Source organism: Heptranchias perlo, chromosome 4, assembly GCF_035084215.1.
Source record: "Heptranchias perlo isolate sHepPer1 chromosome 4, sHepPer1.hap1, whole genome shotgun sequence".
Lineage (NCBI taxonomy): Eukaryota > Metazoa > Chordata > Chondrichthyes > Hexanchiformes > Hexanchidae > Heptranchias > Heptranchias perlo.
Genome location: NC_090328.1, coordinates 87,769,294 through 87,790,570, shown reverse-complemented (window position 1 = coordinate 87,790,570; position 21,277 = coordinate 87,769,294). Strand labels below are relative to the sequence as shown.

Sequence of the window (21,277 nt, the reverse complement as noted above, 5' to 3'; positions counted from 1 at the left end):
TGCATTACACTTCTTCCTAAGCTTTTTTCATTTTTTCACATTTGTGTGAAGATGAATAAAGTTTGAATAGAAACCATCATTCTACACCATTACAGGTTCTTACAATCCATGAACATAGTGACATGATTTATGCACTAATGGGGGCTTTCCTTTGCTGTTCGCAATATTTTTATAATACAGGTTATGAAATACAAAAATCAGTAAGAGTCTGTAATATATGAACCTAAATATTCTAATTTTCCCCACACAATCAAATTATCAAAGAAAATGGACCAATCCTTTAGAGATTTGAGACAGAAAAAAGTTATCAGTGATATGAGAAGATTGCAAGGGAAAAAATCAAATGGCAAATCAGTGGTTCACAATTGCATCCTTTATAATTTATATTGAAATTGAACTGTAAACATTGTTAGTCCAGAAAATGACAACTATAAGCTGCTGAATTCTATTACAGGGTAATAACTAAAGTATCTGAAATCAGTTATAAAGCAGACAGTGCCCAATTACCCACTATATGTAATATATATTAAACCAGGTACTACAAATAGTCCAACAGTTCCATTTTCTACTTTTACAAAGATCATGACAACAGTGAAAAATGACCACTAACAAAAATGTATCAAAATAGAATTATTAAATAAAGTCAGAATTGCTGCCAGTCATCCCTCCATTGTAATGAGCACCTTATTTACCCAAAGTGGCCACTTTCAAAACTATTATGTGACCATAAACCAAATTACCTTTTCTGGGACAGATCTGTTAACAATTAGAAGTGCAATAAAATGTCAGGTATTACACTCTGAGCTAAATGAATAAAAACAGCAGGTAACAGTTTTCATTCGTGTCTGCAAACTGCTGTAATTTGGCATTAGCCTTTTGTGTGTGTAAGAAGTCAGCATGTAACAAAACTATAGACTGTTTGCATCACAAAGCAAATGTATGTTAGTAGGAAATAAACTTCTTAAATTTCCAGATACTGTTGGTTCAGAAAATGTAGCACTACACATATCAACTGCAATCTTCAAGCCAAGAAGTAAACCACTCAACAAAGTGGTGGTTCCTTTGATGACATTCAATTTAGTAACTAGTATCTTTCAAAAGGGAATTGGATAAATACTTGAGGGGAAAAAATTTACAGGGTTATGGGGGAAAGAGTAGGGCAATGGGACTAATTGGATAGCTCTTTCAAAGAGCTGGCATAGGCACGATGGGCCTAATGGCCGCCTCCTGTGCTGTACCAAAAAATAAATAAAACTAGCAGGCCAATTTGTATATGTGCCATGCTGATTTCTAACAAAACTTCTGCTGCCCTGAATGAGTTTTATTAAATATAACCCCCTACAATAGAATAATACAGGATCAACCAAAACAATTTATTCAATGTTACCATCAGTCTCCTCATTCTTTCTTTCTCAATCCTCTCAGTTTCTTTCTTCTGCTCACGCTCCGTGTTAGCATGCCAAGTACCAATGGCTCTGGAAAGCTTCTGAATTTTTCCAGTAACTGAGCGGTGATACTCCTTGAAGTCTTTTGCATGCTGCAGTATGCTGTTGAGATATTCCTAAAAAACACATAACATCATTGAAGAGAGAGCCTTTATATCATGCTTCCATATCCAGTGATGTAAATTACTTTTGAAGTGCAGTCACTTTGTTAAGTAGGCAAATAGCAAGGCCCTACAAACAGTAAATGAAATGAATGACCTCCTAATGTTTTTTTTGGTGAGGAAAGAATGTTGGAAGAGCAGAGAATTCTGACTAACAGTATTATGGGATCTTATGTCCACCTCAACAGGGTGGCAAAACCTGGTTTTAATGTCTCATCCAAAAGACAGCATCACAAACAATGTAGGAGTCCCAAGTACTGAAATAAAGTATCTGCCTACAAGTCCAGAAGTGAGGATTGAACCAACAACCTTCTGACTCAGAGGCAAGAATGCTACCAATGACTCAAGCGACACTTATGCTACAACACAAAATTCTCAATTATACAAATATAATTTTTTTCCAATTTCTATAGATAATTTAGGACTATCATAGTAAAAGAATTTTTCAGTATCAATCTTCTACATATATTCCTACAAATATGATTCTGTATTATAAAACTTCATTTGATTTGGTAACCTAGCAATTATAAAACATTTACTTCATTCAGTGCTGAATTAATTCTGCCCAGTGATCATTTTCAGTTAGCAAATGTATAAAATCTCTGTCACAATTCGAGAAGATTACTTAAAAAAAACCTGTCATTTTAAAGAGGAAAAAAAATCAGTATGCATACATTTAATAAATGCTGCGAGAACATTTATCAGTAAAAGAGAGGATTTGTTCCAGTGAATTGCAGATGGTAAGTTGTGCATTTAGGCAATCTTGTAAGGCGGGGCTATTATTAAATATATATTGAGACATTTCTTAATGTACAATGTATACAAGAACTACCTTTAACTTGGCTCCAGTTATCTGAATTCTTTCACCCTGTAATTACCGCAATTTTTATTATATACAATATTTCTGGGCTACCGTTATAATGAGTCCGAGATATCGGTTCAATTTTCACCATCATTTATAAATGTCAGGAGCAAAGCTAGAGGACTAGCTTGATTGGAATTTTTTTTTTAAATGTGGAGGTACGGAGGAGAGGTACTCAGCAGTTTTTTATAAAACAAAAATGTATCTGAACTGCAGACATTGAGACTATTTTCCTCTACATATCCCTTACAGTTGGCTCAATCATAACTAGAAGAAAGGTTATTTGCAAACCTGATGTTTCTGCCTGCGCTTACGCTCTTGTTCGATCTTCTGTTGCTTCTCCAGCTTTTCTGTGATGCGTGCCTCCCTTAATGACTGCCGTTTACTACGTTTATAGGCCTTCACATTGAGTGCTGTCTCCAGAGTTGTGTCACGGCGCATACAGGCAACCACCTCTTGCCTCAGCTGTTGTTTTTTTTAGAAAAAAACAATTACTATTCCAACAAAAAAAATGTTATACAAATGATTACAAAACATTTATCTCAAGATTACTTGAAATCCAGTTACAGTTTATTTTACACCTTCCACAGTTCTAGCCTGTTAGTCAGTGGGGGGATATAAAATGATGGTTTAAACATTTGCAGATTATATTGAACAAATGTGCAGATATACTATCAATATATAACCATGGAAGCTTATGGGTTTCAAACTATAAATGGAGTTTTCTGCAAACAAATTCAGCATTTAGAAAGTAGGAAAAACGTACATTGTACATAAGCTAGGTTTGCAATGTAGTTGTACAGTTGAGGCTTGTGATGTGTCTGATCTGTTTTGGGATTGAAGGTTATTGATCTGTCTGAGCTTTGCTGCAGCAGTATCGCAAAGTCTGTGGCATGCCAACCCAGGTTAGTAGTGTCCATGAGCTGTGTTGGCATCGTACAGTAAAAGTTCATGGCGTGTAGGCTGTGTTACAGTAGTTCAGTGGAAGTGAGCTGACTGCCTGGGCTGCGGCAAATCACAGTAAACCTTATAGGCTAATAAAGACCTTATGAGATCATGATAAAAGTCCTATTTCCGAATAAAATAATTTAATACAAACCTGTCGTTGGAAATTGAGTAGTCGAAGAGCTTTTAACTCAACAGTAGCTTTATTGCGCAAATCCGGTGGCAAAGAACCAGGCAAGTTTTCAAGCTCTTGAATACGATGAGCAATTCGAGCTTGAAGTCTGTGAAAAGAAAATTAAAATTATGCTGAGAGGCTGTTTCCCCTGGATGGAGAGTCTAGAACTAGGGGGCATAGTCTCAGGATAAGGGGTCGGCCATTTAGGACTGAGATGAGAAGAAAATTCTTCACTCAGAGGGTTGTGAATCTTTAGAATTCTCTACCCCAGAGGGCTGTGGATGCTCAGTCGTTGAGTATATTCAAGACCGAGATTGATAAATTTTTGGACACTAAGGGAATCAAAGGATATGGGGATCAGGCAGGAAAGTGGAGTTGAGGTCAAAGGTCAGCCACAATCTTACTGAATGGTGGAGCAACCTCGAAGGGCCATATGGCCTACTCCTATTTCTTATGTTCTTATGTTAATTGTAAAATTAAACTTGAAAAAGAGGTTCGGGTTCAAGCAGCATGTAGCTCAATCGTTGTTGGGGTTTTTTGGAAGTTTTAAAATGTTTCAAAAATTGTTTTGAAAACTGCATGTTCTCAAGTATTGATATATGTGATTGCTATACATTTTTGTTCATCTAATTCAATTGTACCTTAGCATGGATGTGCCATAATTAATTATTTAACACTGGCAAGATCTTTTTTTTAAAAACTGCTGGATTTTAACTTTCGAAATCTGATTTAACCATGACTGGCAATGGCATTTTAAGAGAAACTGACGTAGGAACCATTAATGAAAGTTGAATAATCAGTAAAGCTATTGATGAAACCCAAAATGTTTTGGCATTTTGATTATTTCAACTGGGTGTATTAAACTAATTTAGCTTCTACACACTGATGGGCTTCTTCAAACCAGGGCATCAAGGGATGTCACTAACATTCGACTTAAATAAAAACAAAAGTGCAGATGAAGGGTATTGAACAGTTACAAAAAGAATCAAAACTCTCAAAGCCTTTTGACAGTATTAGCAATATTCAAATTAAAATCAATGCTGGTAGAAGCAGTAATCCTTTTATTGCCAATAAAAAATTTAGGCAAGCACACAAGCTATAACAAGCAGAAATCAGTCTTGGAGACAAAATATTTTTTTTTCTGCGAAAGACCCGATTCATATTCCTAAATCGGGTAACCTTGAAACAGAATGCTGTTTACCAAGCCTAAGGTACACCAGATATCGCAGTTGAGTGACAAAATGCATATCCCATTGTTAACAATTCAACTTGCCTGTATTCACGTTCTTGAAGAATTTCAACAGGATCCAACCCCTGTGGTTTCTGGATGGGTGTTATACGGTTTTGCTTCTGATGAAGTTGGATGGTAGGTGAAGGCTGGACAACGGGCTGTTGCGGCAACGATGCCCCAGGGCCAGATGGAGTCGCCTGTACAGTTGGTGCAGGAGAAGGTCTTCCACAAGTAGCTTGAATGGGCATTTTTTGAGGAGTATTAGGAATGCCCATTTCATTAACTTGACCTGAAATTATTATTTTTTTTAAAAAAGTCAAATGAAAAAAGGGTTTATTGCGTTCTATTTTAAAGTAGGATAATGTAATAGAAAAATAAAGTATCTATACTAATTAGAACTAATTGTTGGGTGTATATTCAAATTATTCAGCTCAAAACCAGAAAAATTACATTAAACCATGTCTCAACTGGTTCATCTGGCAGAAGGGGTAAAGAAAAAGGAGGGTGGCATGGAAAGAGAGAATGCAGAGAAAGTATCTTCATATATCACTTAATGCTTTATAGCACTGGAAGTCAGGAATGGTCAATGGACCAAACTATCATATTATCATAACCTACGATAGCACAAATATAAAGCAATAGGTTGAGGGAGAGGAGGAATTAAGTATATGTTTCCACTTTTCATTGCATTTTACAGTATAGCAAGGCTGATTTGTTTACAGGAAATCGAGCAATTTAAATCAGATCAGTAAACACCTCTTATGGGCTAAATTACAACATGGCTAATGGGAGGCGGGAAAAAGAGTAGAAGGGAGGGAGCAGAAACAATTAGGCAAATGCATCCTAGTTTGGCATGACTAAATCAATGCATGTGAAATGATGTATTATAATCTATGAAACTAGAACACTAGAAGCCAAATTTTCAAAAGCAGCTATTTCAAGATAACCATTATAATGCAACTAAAGCTGACCTTAAGCTAAAATATAGCATACTACCAATAATGCTTATTTATCTAGCAGTGCCACCGGTAAACATTTGTGGTTTGATTCCATTTCAATGACATAACAGCTTTTTCCAATATCAGATTGTTGCTAAACCCAATAATTCCAGAAATATATAGGACACCAACCAACAGATAAATTTAAGGAACCCAATAGTGGTTAATTTTTAATAGTAAAATATAAGTAGCAGCCTTAGTAAACAATTACAGCAGCTATGTAGTATGAAAACATTAATTTGTCTGGAAGATTTACTTACCTTCTGTCCAGGGCTTGGGAACATTAGGAACATGTCCTGACATTATTTGTGAGGGTCCTACAGCCTGACCAGCCATTGAATGCATACCCATGCCTAAAATATAAAGTAATGTATATTGAACCAGTCTTACTCCAGAGCTAAATAAAATCTAGTAAAAAAAAAAATCCCCCCACTACTTACCTGTAAGAGGGTAAAATATTAAGTATACACATTTCTAGTTCAACACAAAGTATTATTTTTTAAATATCTGTTTTTGTTGGAAAATTACAGTGTAACCACTTCCACTAAAATAGAAGTTTCACTATCAATATTCCTAATACCATAATGCAATTTGTTGCTGGATAAATTCCAAAATTTTAGATTATCCATCATAGGTATTGCCTTACTTCATTTGCCAATATTAGTGGGGGGAGGTTCGCACCAGCACCTAAAGGGAACATACCCTTTTAAGAAATTCATGCTACTGCAGTCACTTTGATCAGCTGATGTTTTACCACCTGCCCTGCTTCATTCTATAGAAGGTCCTAATCTGAAATACAGCCTTCGTTCATTGACCAGCAACTCAAAAGATTAAAATGAAGAATTTGCATTAATACAGCATCCTTCATGTCCTCATGACATCCCAAAGCACTTTACGGCCAATACAATGAAGCGTAATTATTGTTGATTTTTAAGCCAAACGCAGCACTCAATTTGTATACTGCAAGGTCCCACAAACAGCATCAAGATAAATGATCAGTTAATCTTTTTTATTTGGGGATGTTGGTTGAGGGATATATGTTGGTCAGGAACTTTGAATAGTGCCATGGGATCTTTTACCATGACAAAGCCTCAATTTGACATCTCATCAGCACCTTCGACAATCTAGTACTCCCTCAGTACTGCACGGGAGTCAGGCTAGATTCTGTGCTCAAATCCTAGGGTGAGGTTTGAACCCACAGCCTTCTAACTCAGAGGCGGGAGTGCTACCAATGAGCCACGGCTGACACCTCAATGCAAATATTAATCCCAATAGCTTCAAGAGGCTCTGTCAAGAGAGTCAAAGGGCAATTTGATTGGAAGAAATTCAACATCTTTCTGTAAAGCTACCAAAGAACAAAGTTCATGACTATGGGAGGTAATTAGTATTTGTTCTTATTCATATATAAACAGGTATATACCAAATTAGCCTGAAACTGGTTTTGGAACACTGAAGAGCTAAATGTTCAGGCCAACTTATCAGCTTGGGCTACAAGATCTCAATGTGCTTCAGAAAGCTACCCTGCAGATGGCATCAAGAGAAACCCTTCAATGTTGGCCCATAGCACAAGCACAGCGAATTCCAACTTTCCTTGTTGTTCTTCCCCTGCCAATAGGAGACATGTTCTACTACCATTCAGCATTTCTGCTTCGTGATTGGTTCATCAAAAGGTTTTGTTTCTCAAGAAAGTTACCCAATCTCACTTCTAAATGGAAAGCTAATGTTTTTTGCCCAATGAGGTACCATTTCCTTTCAATAAAACATTGAGTTGCAGAAACATTACAGAACTGCCATCGATAGCAGCTCAACTTTGGTAACAGCTCCATCAAAAGATTATATAATTTTCCCAATAACTGCTTATCCACATGTCAAACAAGGTACAAAGGATTTACCACCAGTGTGTGCCGGTTAATGATCAGTGGCACCAACATGAGGGCCAGTGCAGCAACAATTTTAATATGATGAAAGTTTAGGTAAGATAGACTCTCTGCTTCAAACGATTTGACGTTTGTTCAGAACAAGTTCAAATCCTAGCTGCAATTTAATTGTGAAATGAAGGACTCAACTTTCCAGGCTCCCTTCGTAAATCTGGACACCACGGAAAATTCTCCAACCGACTCAATTGCACCAAAACCAGTAAAAAAAAGCTGCATAAAGTTACACCACTATTCCTGGCCAATTGGAAACAATTTTACAACACCAAGTTATAGTCCAGCAATTTTATTTTAAATTCACAAGCTTTCGGAGGCTACCTCCTTCCTCAGGTGAACGATGTGGAAATCCACATCGTTCACCTGAGGAAGGAGGTAGCCTCCGAAAGCTTGTGAATTTAAAATAAAATTGCTGGACTATAACTTGGTGTTGTAAAATTGTTTACAATTGTCAACCCCAGTCCATCACCGGCATCGCCACATCATTCCTGGCCAAAATGGAGATGAGTGGGAAATTCCCCATCAGTAAGTCCCGCCCCCGTCTCCAACTCATTGGCTAATACAGAGGTATCAATAGACACTCTTTTCCTGTTAAAAACCCTTCCTTGCTAAACTGGTTTATAAAAATGGTGTAGAATAAAAAACTTGCCAAGTTAAATGCCAAGTAAAAAATTTGGTGCAAAGGTCACAAAATCAGAGCTTGAATCAGTTGAGAATTAGACATGCTTTATACTTGTGGATGTTTTCCATGTGTTTACAGTTCCTTAGACATATCTGGCCTTCCTTGTGATCGATGATATTTGAAGGGCCACTCGGTGCAAAGACATAAGGGGCCCGATATTAGGAGGGAGGCGGGTTGGCAGCAGGGTTGGGGGGGGGGCATCGATTGGGCATGTGGGTAACGCGCCCAGTCAAATCGGGGTGCTCCGCATGCGATCGCAGCCTAATTGAATGTACTCACGTGTGCTTCTGGGTTTCCCGTTCCAGACCTGCGCAGCGGGCGCACTGCGCACCCGCATCACAGGCTATCAGCAGGAGGAGCCCTATTTAAAGGGGCAGTCCTCCAATGCTCCCCCTGCAGCAAAGAACCATTTTGGCTGCATGGAGCAGCCCAGAGGCAAGGCTGCTCCAAGATTCTCAGACTCCTCACTCCAGGTGCTGCTTGATGGAGTAAGGAATAGGAGGGAAACGTTTTTCCCATCTGATGGGGGGAGGTGGCCTCCCTTTGCCACCAAGACAGCCTGGCTCGAGGTGGCTGAGGAGGTCAGCAGCAGCAGCAATGTGCGCCGAAAGCGCTTTAATGACCTAACCAGGTCAGCCAAAGTGAGTATACTGACGCATGCTCCCACACTCTATCCTCCACATCACTTCCACCACCACACAACTCCTTCTGCACTGCCACCACAATGCTCTCGCATCACTCCTCACATCCACTCAACCATCATCCTCACCTTGCCTGCACTTACTCACCACCCCAGTTCCCATTCGAACACTACCACGGAACCCAATCCGCATACAATCTCATGGCTATGTCTCACACGCACCATCCCATGCATCTCCCTCACGGTCACCCCCACCCACACCAATGCATGCAGCGGGTCACTATGCAACCATCACTCAATCACGCCTCTCAGTGTTTTGCCTTGATAGAAGAGATACCAGAATGCCCGGGTGAGGGCAAGGACCAGAGGGGGCCCGCCACACCAGGTGGTCCTAACTGACGTGGAGCAGCAGGCAATGGAACTAAGCTGCACGCTGGAGTGCCTGTCCGTGGCGGACGCAGAGACTAGGAGCGCACAAACGGCTGGTGACAGAAATCTAACACTCAGCACTCATGATAGCGAATGATCTTAACATCACTTAGCATCTGCAGCACCTCAACATCTGTCCACATGCTTAATATTGCTTTCTGTTCTCTTGCAGGGCCATCTACGACCGCTGTGACCACAGACGGTGATTCCTCAGAGGACCTGCCGGCCTCTGAGGGTGCATCATCACATCTGAGCCAGTCATCCACCAGCGCAGATACACACACCTCGGTGGGTCCCCGTCCTCAGTTAGTTGGGCTTGCACATGGTGAGTCACCACGCACATGAGCACGAGCAGACCCTAGTGGCAGGGGCAGCCGTGGAGAGTCCGCGTCGGTGAGGGCATTCTTCTCCAGGCTCTGCTCAGCTGGACCCAGATGCTGAACCCTGGGGGCCAGCCATGAAAAGGAGAGTCATCAAGGCCCAGCAGCACATTGCCGAGGTACTGGAACAGTTGCCACGCGCACTTTCCACAATCGCACAGAGGATGGAGGAGTCCAACTCCTGCATGAGTGGAATACTGTCGCAGGGACGTGAAGGCAGCTCAGATAGTGTGGCGGGTAGGTGCGGGAATGTCTGCGATGGAGGAAAGGCTAGCCTCCATCAAGCTTCAAGCACGGCTCAACAATGAGTCCATTCAGGCCCTGACAACGGCCGTTTGGATTCAGAGTGAGCAACATTCTGCCGCCTTAAGCAGGCTGACAGATACATTACAACTGGCCTTCCATGGCTTCACACAAGTCCTCCAAACTGTCGTCCAGCAGGGTGGAAGGAGTGATGTGGGCCTGGGCCAGGAGAGGGATGATGGTGAAAGGGGGCATGGAAGTGGGGACGCCACTCAAAGCGCTTCCACGTCTCACCCATTGCCCCCCTCTCAACCAGTACCCGCAATGCTGCCTCCTCTCTAGGTGGCCGAACCTGCCCCTGCACAGATGCAGGTGGGGCAGTCTTTGGAGGGGGCCTCACGGGCACTGAAACCCAGAGGGCGTCTGTGCAAAGCATCTCATTGGTCAGGGCATGGACAAGAGCAATCTGCCACTACCTCTGCTGAAGCCACAGGGGTAGCACCACTTAGGGGTTCCCGTAAACGTACGGCTAAGGTTTTGTGAGCACAAAGGGGATGCACAAGGGTGTATGAAAGAATGTCATGTTCTTGATTTAGTTTTGTTTATTTTGCCAGGGACATTAAAATTTGTTATCACCACTACTGTCACGTCTTTGCAAATCTTGTCTGGTTTGTGCAATAATTCCCTTTCCCCAGGATCACCATGAAGACCCACACCTGATGCCACCCATTGTGTCACTGCAGAGTGGGTGTAGGTGTATTTGCAGGGCTCTTATGTGCAAACGACTGAGAGACGCTGGCGATGTCCCCGGTGGCACCCTGGAAGGATCCGGAGGAGAAGTTGTTGAGTGCAGTGGTGACTTTGACAGCGACAGGCAAGAAGATGGTGCTCGGGCCAGTCGGGAGCAGCTCGGCATGAAGGAGGCTGCAGATGTCCACGACTACATGTCGAGTGACTGAGCCTCAGTGTGCACTGTCCTCAGAGAGGTCCAGGAAGCTGAGCCTTTGTCTGTAGACCCTGTGGCGAGGATGGTGCCTTCTGCGACGCATCTCTCTCTGCGGTTGCTCTCCCTCCTGCTGTGCAGGTGGATGTGTCACAGCACTGTGTTGTGGAGCTCCACGTGTCAGAGGTGGACAGTGTGGCCGGCGAGGCTGGTGATGCTGTTCGTCCTCAGATGAGGTCATGACCGCAGCCATGGCAGTCCCCATCCGCAAGATGTACGTTTGAGGGCGTCCGCAAGGTAGGTAAATGTGTTTGCACACCAGAGCTGAGGTTCCACGTTTGTGAATTTTTGTGTTAGCAGGAGGGTGGTGCAGGCTAAACTTTGTCCAAAGTGACAGAATGGTCTCCTGCAATGAGTGAGAGTCTCCCCCCGCACCTGTCAAATGGACCTTTGCAGCTCCCACAAGCTGGTGGCCTGTTTCCCCCAGTATGGGAAACACGCTCAGTTGAGATGAAAATCCCACCCCTCCTAAAATATCCTCCCAATCAGGTCTGCAAACGACCTGAACTATCAAATTAATTGGTTTAAGTGGGATCCCGCCAGCTTTAATTGCCGTGGGAGTCCCGCATGCGGGGGCTGCGCGCGCATTTAAGCGCGTCATTGGGGAACCCGGAAATGGGTGGGTTGGAGCCGGGCTCCAGACCCGCCCCGGGAATCCCGAATTTTAGCAGCCCCCCCAGCCACGAACGCACCCGCTCAGATATCTGAAAAGCGACCCCAAGGTGTCACAGCCAAGTCTTTCTTGGCAATTGAGAACCACAAAATCTCCATTTGGATCGTAGAAAGGATCCTGGTTATGAAGAGAGATCTACACAAACTTTTGATCCCAGGAGATCAAGAATCAAAGACCACTCTAAACAGGATACTCTTGCTGGGTGGTTGCATTTTAAAAAAATGATAGAAGCGGACTCCACTCTTCAGTGCACCCATCGCTAGGTTCTGCATTCTTGTGACGTGTAAAACAGAAGTAGGTTTCAACGGTAGCAGTTGCAGATTTTCATGGCATTAGAACAGAAAAAAATGGAAGGTGACCCACCATAGTTGTTTACATACATGATTATCTTATACCCTGGACAGACATGCTCTGAACTGCAAAGCTAACATTGTGGCTCAGATAAGTTTATGTAACAGTTTAATGATTAGGAACATTCTTCCTACTTCCAGCACCCCTTTAGATGGGCCATCCATCCTGTGAAGTAGGCGCAAACCAATGGACAAAAGTTGGTGCAGAGACAGTTATTGCAATATGCATAAAACATCGGTATTGATACAATAAACATTGGGAAAAACACTGAACTGGTAAGCAAACAAGGGAGACACCTGTTGATGAGTTAAAAAATTGCAAGGTACAGTTCAATGAGGAAATATCACCTGGTGCAAACAGCAATAAAATGGCATGAAATTCTTAAAGGGGATACTTGGTCCCCTCTCCCTGCCATAAAACATGAGGGCAATGCCCAGGAACTAAGATGATGAAAACAAGAGAAGGAATTAGAAGTTTTTGTTGTGTTTAAAAGTCAATGGTGTCCACGTAAAAAATGCTTGTAAACAAATGTGTAATTCCGTTGCCAAGTGAGGGGGGGGTGGAAATCTAATTTCAGTAACATTTATAATTTGGCACTGCGCAAACCATTACTGAGATAAGCAAGAAGAAAAATGTATGGCAATGATGACCAGAAACAGAAATCTGCAAAATAGAAGGGACAATGAGCTGAGTCAAGCCACAAACCTAGGGCCAATTGGTTTAGGGTAATAGCTGAAACACCAAAGGTGGAAGAAAAAATCATGAACATGTAAAACATATCTCTGGGGAACAGTAAACACATGGAAAACATTCATAAGTGTAAAGTATGTCTAATTCTCAACTGAATCAAGTACAAGCTTTGTAACCTTAGCACCAAGTGTTAAGATTTCTTATTTGGCATGTAACTTGGCAAACTTCTTTTTATTCTACACAATTTAAAAAAACACATTTTGGTCAAAGTCTTGGTTCTAAATATAATAATGTCAAGTCATAACCCATTGGTGCCGTGCTGGAAATTTCATAAGTGCTCATTGAAAGATTTAAGTTAAGCATTTCCAATTAAATATATTACACATTTTTAATGAAGATCTGCAAAGTTATAAATATAGCTAGATAAATCTCATGTTCATAACTCTAAAAACCTAAAACAAAAATGCTGGTCTGTGCTTAAACACAGAGGTTTAAGCTCATCCAATTAAACACCTCGATATTTGTCATCAGTGATATATAGCTATCACTAACTGTAGCACTCGAATCAAAAGTATGCTTGCTGGCAGATGGTAAATGTGTTTTTATGTCATTTTAAAATATGCACGCATCCATATTTAGAAAGGCATGTACACATTTTAGTAAAATGGATGAAAGTGCAAAATTAGAGTATCAAATGGAAAATTTTCAAATATGCATACAATATTTCTAAAGTACACATGAAAATATTGCTGACAGCCACACAGCTCCTGGAAGAAAGACATGTTATTTGCCTGAATAAGCCACTAGAATGCTGTGAAATCCAGATTTAGAAATTGGACCAATATCGGATTTTTTTAGTTCATGGGATGTGGGCGTCACTGGCAAGACCAGCATTTATTGCCCATCCCTAATTGCCGAGAAGGTAGTGGTGAACCGCCTTCTTGAACCTCTGCAGTCCATGTGGTGAAGGTTCTCCCACAATGCTGTTAGGTAGGGAGTTCCAGGATTTTGACCCAGCGACGATGAAGGAACAGCGATATATTTCCAAGTCAGGATGGTGTGTGACTTGGAGGGGAACGTGCAGGTGGTGTTGTTCCCATGTGCCTGCTGCCCTTAGAATCATAGAAAACTTACGGCACAGAAGGAGGCCATTCGGCCCATTGTGTCCGCACCGGCTGAGAAACGAACCACCCAGCCTAATCCCACTTTCTCGCGTTTGGTCCGTAGCCCTCCAAGTCACGGCTCTTCAGGTGCACATCCAGGTTTTTTTTAAAATGAGTTGAGAACTTCTGCCTCTACCACCCTCAGGCAGTGAATTCCAGACTCCAATGAGTAAAAAATTTTTTTTTACTCATTTCCGCTCTAATCCTTCTACCAATCACTTTAAATCTATGCCCCCTGGTTATTGACCCCTCCGCTAACAGAAATAGGTTCTTCCTAACTACTCTATCTAGGCCCCATATAATTTTGTACACCTCAATCAAATCACCCCTCAGCCTCCTCTGTTCCAAGGACAACAACCCTAGCCTAACCAATCTGTCATCATAGCTAAAATTCTCCAGTCCTGGCAACATCCTCGTAAATCTCCTCTGCACCCTCTCTAGTGTAATTACATCCTTCTTGTAATGTGGTGACCAGAACTGTGCGCTGTATTCAAGCTGTGGCCTTAAGAGTGTTTTATACAGTTCCAGCATAACATCCCTGCTTTTATATTCTATGCCTTGGCTAATAAAGGAAAGCATTCCATATGCCTTCTTAACCACCTTGTCTACCTGTCCAGCTACCTTCAGTTATCCGTGGACATGCACTCCAAGGTCCCTCACTTCCTTTATATCTCAGTATCCTCCCATTTATTGTGTATTCCCTTGCCTTGTTTGCTCTCCCCAAATGCATTACCTTACACTTCTCCGGATTGAACTCCATTTGCCACTTTTCTGCCCATCTGACCAGTCCATTGATATCTTCCTGCAGTTTACAGCTTTCCTCCTCACTATCAACCACACGGCCTATCTTTGTGTCATTCGCAAATTTCTTAATCATGCCCCCGACGTTTAAGTCCAAATCGTTAATGTATACCACAAAAAGCAAAGGACCTAGTACCAAGCCCTGCAGCACCCCACTGGAAACAGCCTTCCAGTCGCAAAAACATCTGTCGACCATTACCATTTGATTCCTGCCACTGAGTCAATTTTGGATCCAATTTGCCACATTCCCTTGGATTCCATGGGCCTTTACTTTTTTTGACCAATCTACCTTGTCAAAAGCCTTGCTAAAATCCACATAGACCACATCAATTGCGCTACCCTCATCGATCCTCCTTGTCACCTCCTTGAAAAATTAATTCAAGTTAGTTAGACACGACCTCCCCTTAACAAATCCGCGCTGACTGTCTTTGATTAGTCCGTGCCTTTCTAAGTGACAGTCTAGCCTGTCTCAGAATTGATTCCAATAATTTGCCCACCACCGAGGTTAGGCCGACTGGCCTGTAATTACTCACTCTAATTGCTCCCTTTTTAAACAACGGTACAACGTTAGCAGTCCTCCAATCCTCCGGCAATGTGCCTGTATCCAGTGAAGTTTGGAAAATGATTGTTAAAGCCTCCGCTATTTCCTCCCTGGTTTCTTTTAACAACCTGGGATACATTTCATCCGGCCCTGGTGATTCATCCACTTTCAAAGATGCTAATCCCCTTAACACTTCCTCTCTCACTATGTTTATCCCATCCAATATTTCACACTCCTCCTCCTTAACTTCAATCCCTGTATCATCCCTCTCTTTTGTGAAGACAGATGCAAAGTGATCATTAAGAACCATACCCACATCTTCCGCCTCCACATATAGTTTACCTTTTTGGTCTCTAATAGGCCCTACTCTTTTCTTAGTTATCCTCTTGCTCTTAATGTATTTATAAAACATCTTTGGGTTTTCTTTGATTTTACCTGCTAATATTTTTTCATGACCTCTCTTTGCTTTCCTAATTTCCTTTTTAACTTCACCCCTGCACTTTGTATACTCCTCTAAGCTTTCCGTAGTATTGAGTTCCAGGTGTCTATCATAGGCTTTCTTTTTCTGCGTTATCTTACCCTATGCTTCTTGACATCCAGGGGGCTCTAGATTTGGCAGCCCCTCCCTTTTTCTTTGTGGGGACATGTTTACCCTGAACCCCTTGAATCACCCCTTTGAATGTCTCCCACGGCACTGACACTATTTATCTTCACTTAGCTGTTTCCAGTTTACTTCTGCTAAATCATCTCAGTTTAGTAAAATTGGCCTTACCCCAATTGAAAACTTTAACTCCTGCTCTGTCTTTGTCCTTTTCTATAACAATGCTAAAACTCACTGGATTATGATCACTAGCACCAAAATGCTCTCCCATTGCTACTTCTTCCACCTCTTCATTTCCTAGAACTAAATCCAGAACTTCCCCCCCTCTCGTTGGGCTTGCTATATACTGGCTAAAAAAATTCACCTGTATGCAATTTAAGAATTCTGCGCCCTCAATACCATTCACACTGTTTGTATCCCAGTTAATATTAGGGTAGTTGAAATCCCCTATTACTGCCCTATTGTTTTTGCACTTCTCAGAAACTTGCCTATATATTTACTCCTCTATCTCCCTCGGACTGTTTGGGGGTCTGTAGTACACTCCCAGGAGTGTGACTGCCCCTTTTTTGTTCTTTAGCTCAACCCATAAAGCCTCATTTGATGCTCCTTCTAAAATATCATCCTTCCTCACAACTGTAATTGTTTTCTTAACCAAGATTGCCATCCCCCGCTCCATTTTTATCCCCCCCTCTATCGCATCTGAAAACCCTGTAACCAGGGACGTTGAGCTGCCAGTCCTGCCCCTCTTTAAGCCATGTTTCTGTAATAGTTAAGATAGCATACTGCCACGCATCTATCTGTGCCCTCAGCTCATCCACCTTATTTCCTATACTCCTTGCATTGAGGTAAATACATTTAAAGGACTGCCAAACTCCTCTGATGTTATGATGGAGGGAAGGTCATATGGAAAGGTATAAACTTTATTTCATCTAAAAATGATTACTGACGCTTCTAGTAAAAAAATCACATTGTACTTAATGGAGATGTAGGCAAGTTGCCAAAAATACACACAAAAACAGACAGCCAGTTACCTCAGAGAAACATACATCCAAGGTTCAGATAAGATTCAATAACCCTAGTTAATTTAGATAATTAGGATTTGACCCACTTGAAACCTGAGTACTATTCGCCTTTATTACACGGTAGTAGACTAACGTTTACAATAAAACGTCCAGTGTATATGGAGTGCGGCTTGAGAAGATTATGAGCCAGAAATTGCTCCTGAAATAATGGAGGAGCTCAACAGCACTCTCCGTTTTTAATGGCGAACTGAAGGAGCAAGTTCCCACGTTTGCACATGCGCACTAAAATGCAGAAATCGTGAAACTGTTCCTATTGGTTCGCTGGTGATTTGCCAGCTTCAAACCAAAGGTCCATCATACGCTACAATCAGAGAAATCACTGAAAAATCGCAAACTTGCTCATCTGCCCAACTGGAAAGAAACTAATTACGCCACCAAACAGGTACGCGTAAAAATACCAGGTCTAAACTAAGTTTTAAAAGCACGGTTAGTCTTAATGACTGCCAAACAACTAAAAATTAAATTTTAAAAATGTGGAGTCTCATATTACTCCTTATTTTAATAGTTTGCCATTAAAAAAAGTTAAAAATTGAAAAAAATGTAAAAAGAATGCTTTTAATTTTTCCCTTCTGTTTCTTTAATTTAGTTATTTCTTTGGCTTTTTATTAAAAAAGTTAAATTTATTTACAATGACATCCAGAATACTAACTTTAAAATGAATGAATTTTGCTTGCCTGCTTGAGCAATGCAGCCTGAATCTGTGGGAGTGACTTCTCTTCCTGACAGATTTTGTGGACGTGTCTTCTATTCTCAGACTGTTCCATGCCCGTCAGCTCACGCTGCTCAGAGGCTGGGTTGATAGTGCACAATTTTTTTTTTAAAGTTGAAAATCAAGCAATTCACGCAGTAAGTGCTTTTGTTCATTTAATTTGCAGGAGCTGCAGTAAGCGTTGCCATGCCGCTCTGCACGATTTCAGGCCCAATATATGATTTTTTTTTAAAATGTAGACCTGCTCAGTCTCCATCAGCAACTATTTCTGCCACCTACATCAGAGCCAGACACACGCCTCCCCTGCATTAGGGTTTCTCTTTCTTTTCCTGCAGAGTGAGTGTCTTCTCTTCCCCCTCCACCCCCTCAATATGGTCTATAAGCAAAAACATTCTCCACTCCAAACAGGGTTTCTAGCCCTCACTTCTCAACCCTGCTCAAAAGGATCACTTTTTCTACCTTATATCCCATTCCAACAGACCACATCAATGCTTCACCTCCCAGTCGAGTATATCTGCCCATCTCCTTTCCATCACTGAACATGGTCTCCCTCACCTTCTCTCTGCTCCACTGCAAGACTGTCTGAGCCTTTCTTTCGCTGTTCCCTGGGTTGCAGCACGGCCAAAATTATTAAAGAAAGTCAGGAGTTTGTTCATTTCACATCAATTGCTCTGCATGCTACTTTTCCCACCCGCTTTTCCTTAGTTTGTTTCACTCTCTCTCCTATTAGTTTCTGCAACATCTCTTCTCCACCAATAACATTGTTTACACTGTTGCTGGGGAAAATGACCCACAAAAAAAGCAGATTGGGAGAGTAAGGTCCACAGTAGTTTTGTTGGCATTATTCCTGGGGGGTTGCAGTTGTGAAATCCTGCATATGCAGAAAGCAGGAGATCCCCTGTTAAGACAGCACAATGACAAACTTTGATAGACAAACTCTTAAGGATATTGGGGGGGTGGGGGAAGGAAAGAGAAAGTTTGCTATAAAGTGGGTCTTAGGAATCCCTCTGCTTAAAAAGTCTGGCAGCTCCAAGGAATTGTAAACAAAGGTTATCCAGTCATTTGCCAGAAGGTGTATTTGGAGTTAGGATGTTCAGATGCCTGGCAGGTTGCATCATGCTGCTTGTGAAGAACAGGGATGGTATTGGAGCCAAGTTTGGATTATGAATTTTTTTTGTGTTATGTAGTCATTTTTTTTTTAAAAACAAGTTTATACTGGTGCGGGTTGAGGAACTGCCATGGTGCCTGTATCAAGTAGAACATGATTGCGCAGATTTTTTCTTGGTGGAATGCAACTGAAGAAAATTAAAATTGGAGAAAGACTATGTGTAATATATTGCTTAACAACAAAATTGAAAAATAAATTAGATGAAAAGCCAAATAATCTGCTTTGTTGGATAAATTACTTAAAAATTCAGATCAAATTTAATATGGGACTTGTCCCTTAACTGCTTACAGTTTGATTTTGCCTACAGGATGGAGAAAAATTTTAGAAATTTATTCCCAAAATTACCTGCAATTATCTTAAGAAACTAACTCTTACGAAGATTCCAGCCAATATCTTCAAAACTACAGTTTAGCTGTACCTGTGGTCCTTCTTACAGAAGTACTTATCAGTGTCCAAGATGAAATGAACTGAATTTAGTTTCTATCTTATTAGAATTTGTTGGCATTTTTGAAACCAGAGATTTTGCAACATTTTATTGTTCCCTCCCCCAAGAAATCAGTAAGCAACTGCTGAGAGAAAAATGTTTTAAATTCAGCCAACAGCTGCAGAAATTGGTGCTATCCACTGTAACTGTTAAAGAAAAAGATCCCTCATGCATCAGGACCCCAATTCTCCAATTTTATGCAACCTAAAATTCTTTTTTAAAAACACCTTAATTGAATAATACTTTACTGAATAGTTCCAATTCAGAACAAGAAACAGACCCTTACAATGCATTATAGTCATAACATAGCTGCCCTAAACCCCAAAGTTTTACTGCATACTCTGGAAAATTAAATGGGGACAATGCTTTAAAAAAGGAAAGGGAGCTTGTAAATAGATTAACCACCTTTCAATACTGACTCATGATCATACTCAATCTAATGTACCTGAGTTATCCAAACATCACCTATTCGAATAGTTTGATTATCTGAACTCAGTTTAACTCCTGCATCTTAAGGCAAATGAGTGATGCAAAATACTCTCCTGTCTGCTAATGCCATGTTATCACTGCTAAGTTCTAAAAGTACCGGCATTTGGATCAAATGAGAGTGGAAACATACAGCTATTTTGAAAGCAGCATGGATGCTAAAGACTTCTATATTCATTGCGGACAATCAAAATTAATTATATTTTTAGAATATTTCCACATAAAAATCATACAAACATACTTTGTATGTGTGAATATCAAACTATGCAAATACTCTTCTATCCCAGTCAGTTTTGGATAACTGGTCCTCACAGTATTTTATATGTGACTCGTAACAAATTAATTGTACATAAACTCAACGTTTGATTAGGGTTAGGGTTAGGGCCAGTACTTCCTACAGAACGGCAGTAATGCTACATTCAAGTTTTTGAACTCTTTGACCTTGAGAGCTCTGCACTACTTAGCAATGTATTAAAACATGTAAAATCCATGAATTTTTACTAAAGTCAAATACAAAATATGTATTTTTTTATCTGGACAAATTCAATTCCTTGGAATTAAGAACTAAACTAGATGAATCTAGTCAACCTCTCTAGCTGTTCATTTCAATTAAATGTGCACAATTGGCAGCATTAAGAACCTTCTTTTCCTGAGATGGGTGAACAACAGGTAACATTTCAAATATAAAACTCTGCAAAATGATCCAATACATTAAGCAATATCAAAAAAAAAATGACAGCAATTTAACATCATTCAACCTGATTAGATACATTCTACGTGTGACCTTTCCATAGTCCCAGTAGTACAAGAACCATGGTGTTCCAAACAGTATCCGTTATATAATAAAAATTGGGAGCGGTCTCATAATTCCAACAATATTTTTAAAAATTCATTCATGGGATGTGGGCGTCACTGGCAAGACCAGCATTTATTGCCCATCCCTAATTGCCCACGAGAAGGTGGTGGTGAACCTTCTTGAACTGCTGCAGTCCTAGTGGCGAAGGTTCTCCCATAGTGCCGTTAGGTAGGGAGTTCCAGGATTTTGACCCAGCGATGAAGAAGGAACGGCGAAATATTTCCAAGTCAGGTTAGTGTGTGACTTGGAGGGAAACGTGCAGGTGGTGGTGTTCCCATGCGTCTGCTAACTTTGTCCTTCTAGGTGGTAGAGATCGCGGCTTTGGGAGGTGCTGTCAAAGAAGCCTTGGCGAGTTGCTGCAGTGCATCTTGTAGATGGTTACGCACTGCAGCCACGGTCCGCCGGTGGTGGAGGGAGTGACTGTTTAAGGTGGTGGATGGGGTGCCAATCAAGCGGGCTGCTTTGTCCTGGATGGTGTCGAGCTTCTTGAGTGTTGTTGGAGCTGCACTCACCCAAGCAAGTGGAAAGTATTCCATCATACTCCTGG

The 21,277-nt window shown here is 41.1% G+C and overlaps 1 protein-coding gene across 3 annotated transcripts in view; it reads right to left on the bottom strand.

Annotated features, from left to right (window-relative positions):
- Positions 1–21,277, bottom strand: part of smarca2 (SWI/SNF related, matrix associated, actin dependent regulator of chromatin, subfamily a, member 2) — a 141,182-nt gene that overhangs the window by 92,891 nt on the left and 27,014 nt on the right. For all 3 annotated transcript variants that reach the window (XM_067983273.1, XM_067983275.1, XM_067983274.1), the window contains exons 5-9: positions 6,078–6,170; positions 4,862–5,108; positions 3,568–3,694; positions 2,760–2,933; positions 1,388–1,561 (exon numbers count right to left, since the gene is read on the bottom strand). In XM_067983273.1, coding sequence (XP_067839374.1) covers positions 1,388–1,561; positions 2,760–2,933; positions 3,568–3,694; positions 4,862–5,108; positions 6,078–6,170 — 815 coding nt within the window. The remainder of the gene's footprint in view (positions 1–1,387; positions 1,562–2,759; positions 2,934–3,567; positions 3,695–4,861; positions 5,109–6,077; positions 6,171–21,277) is intronic.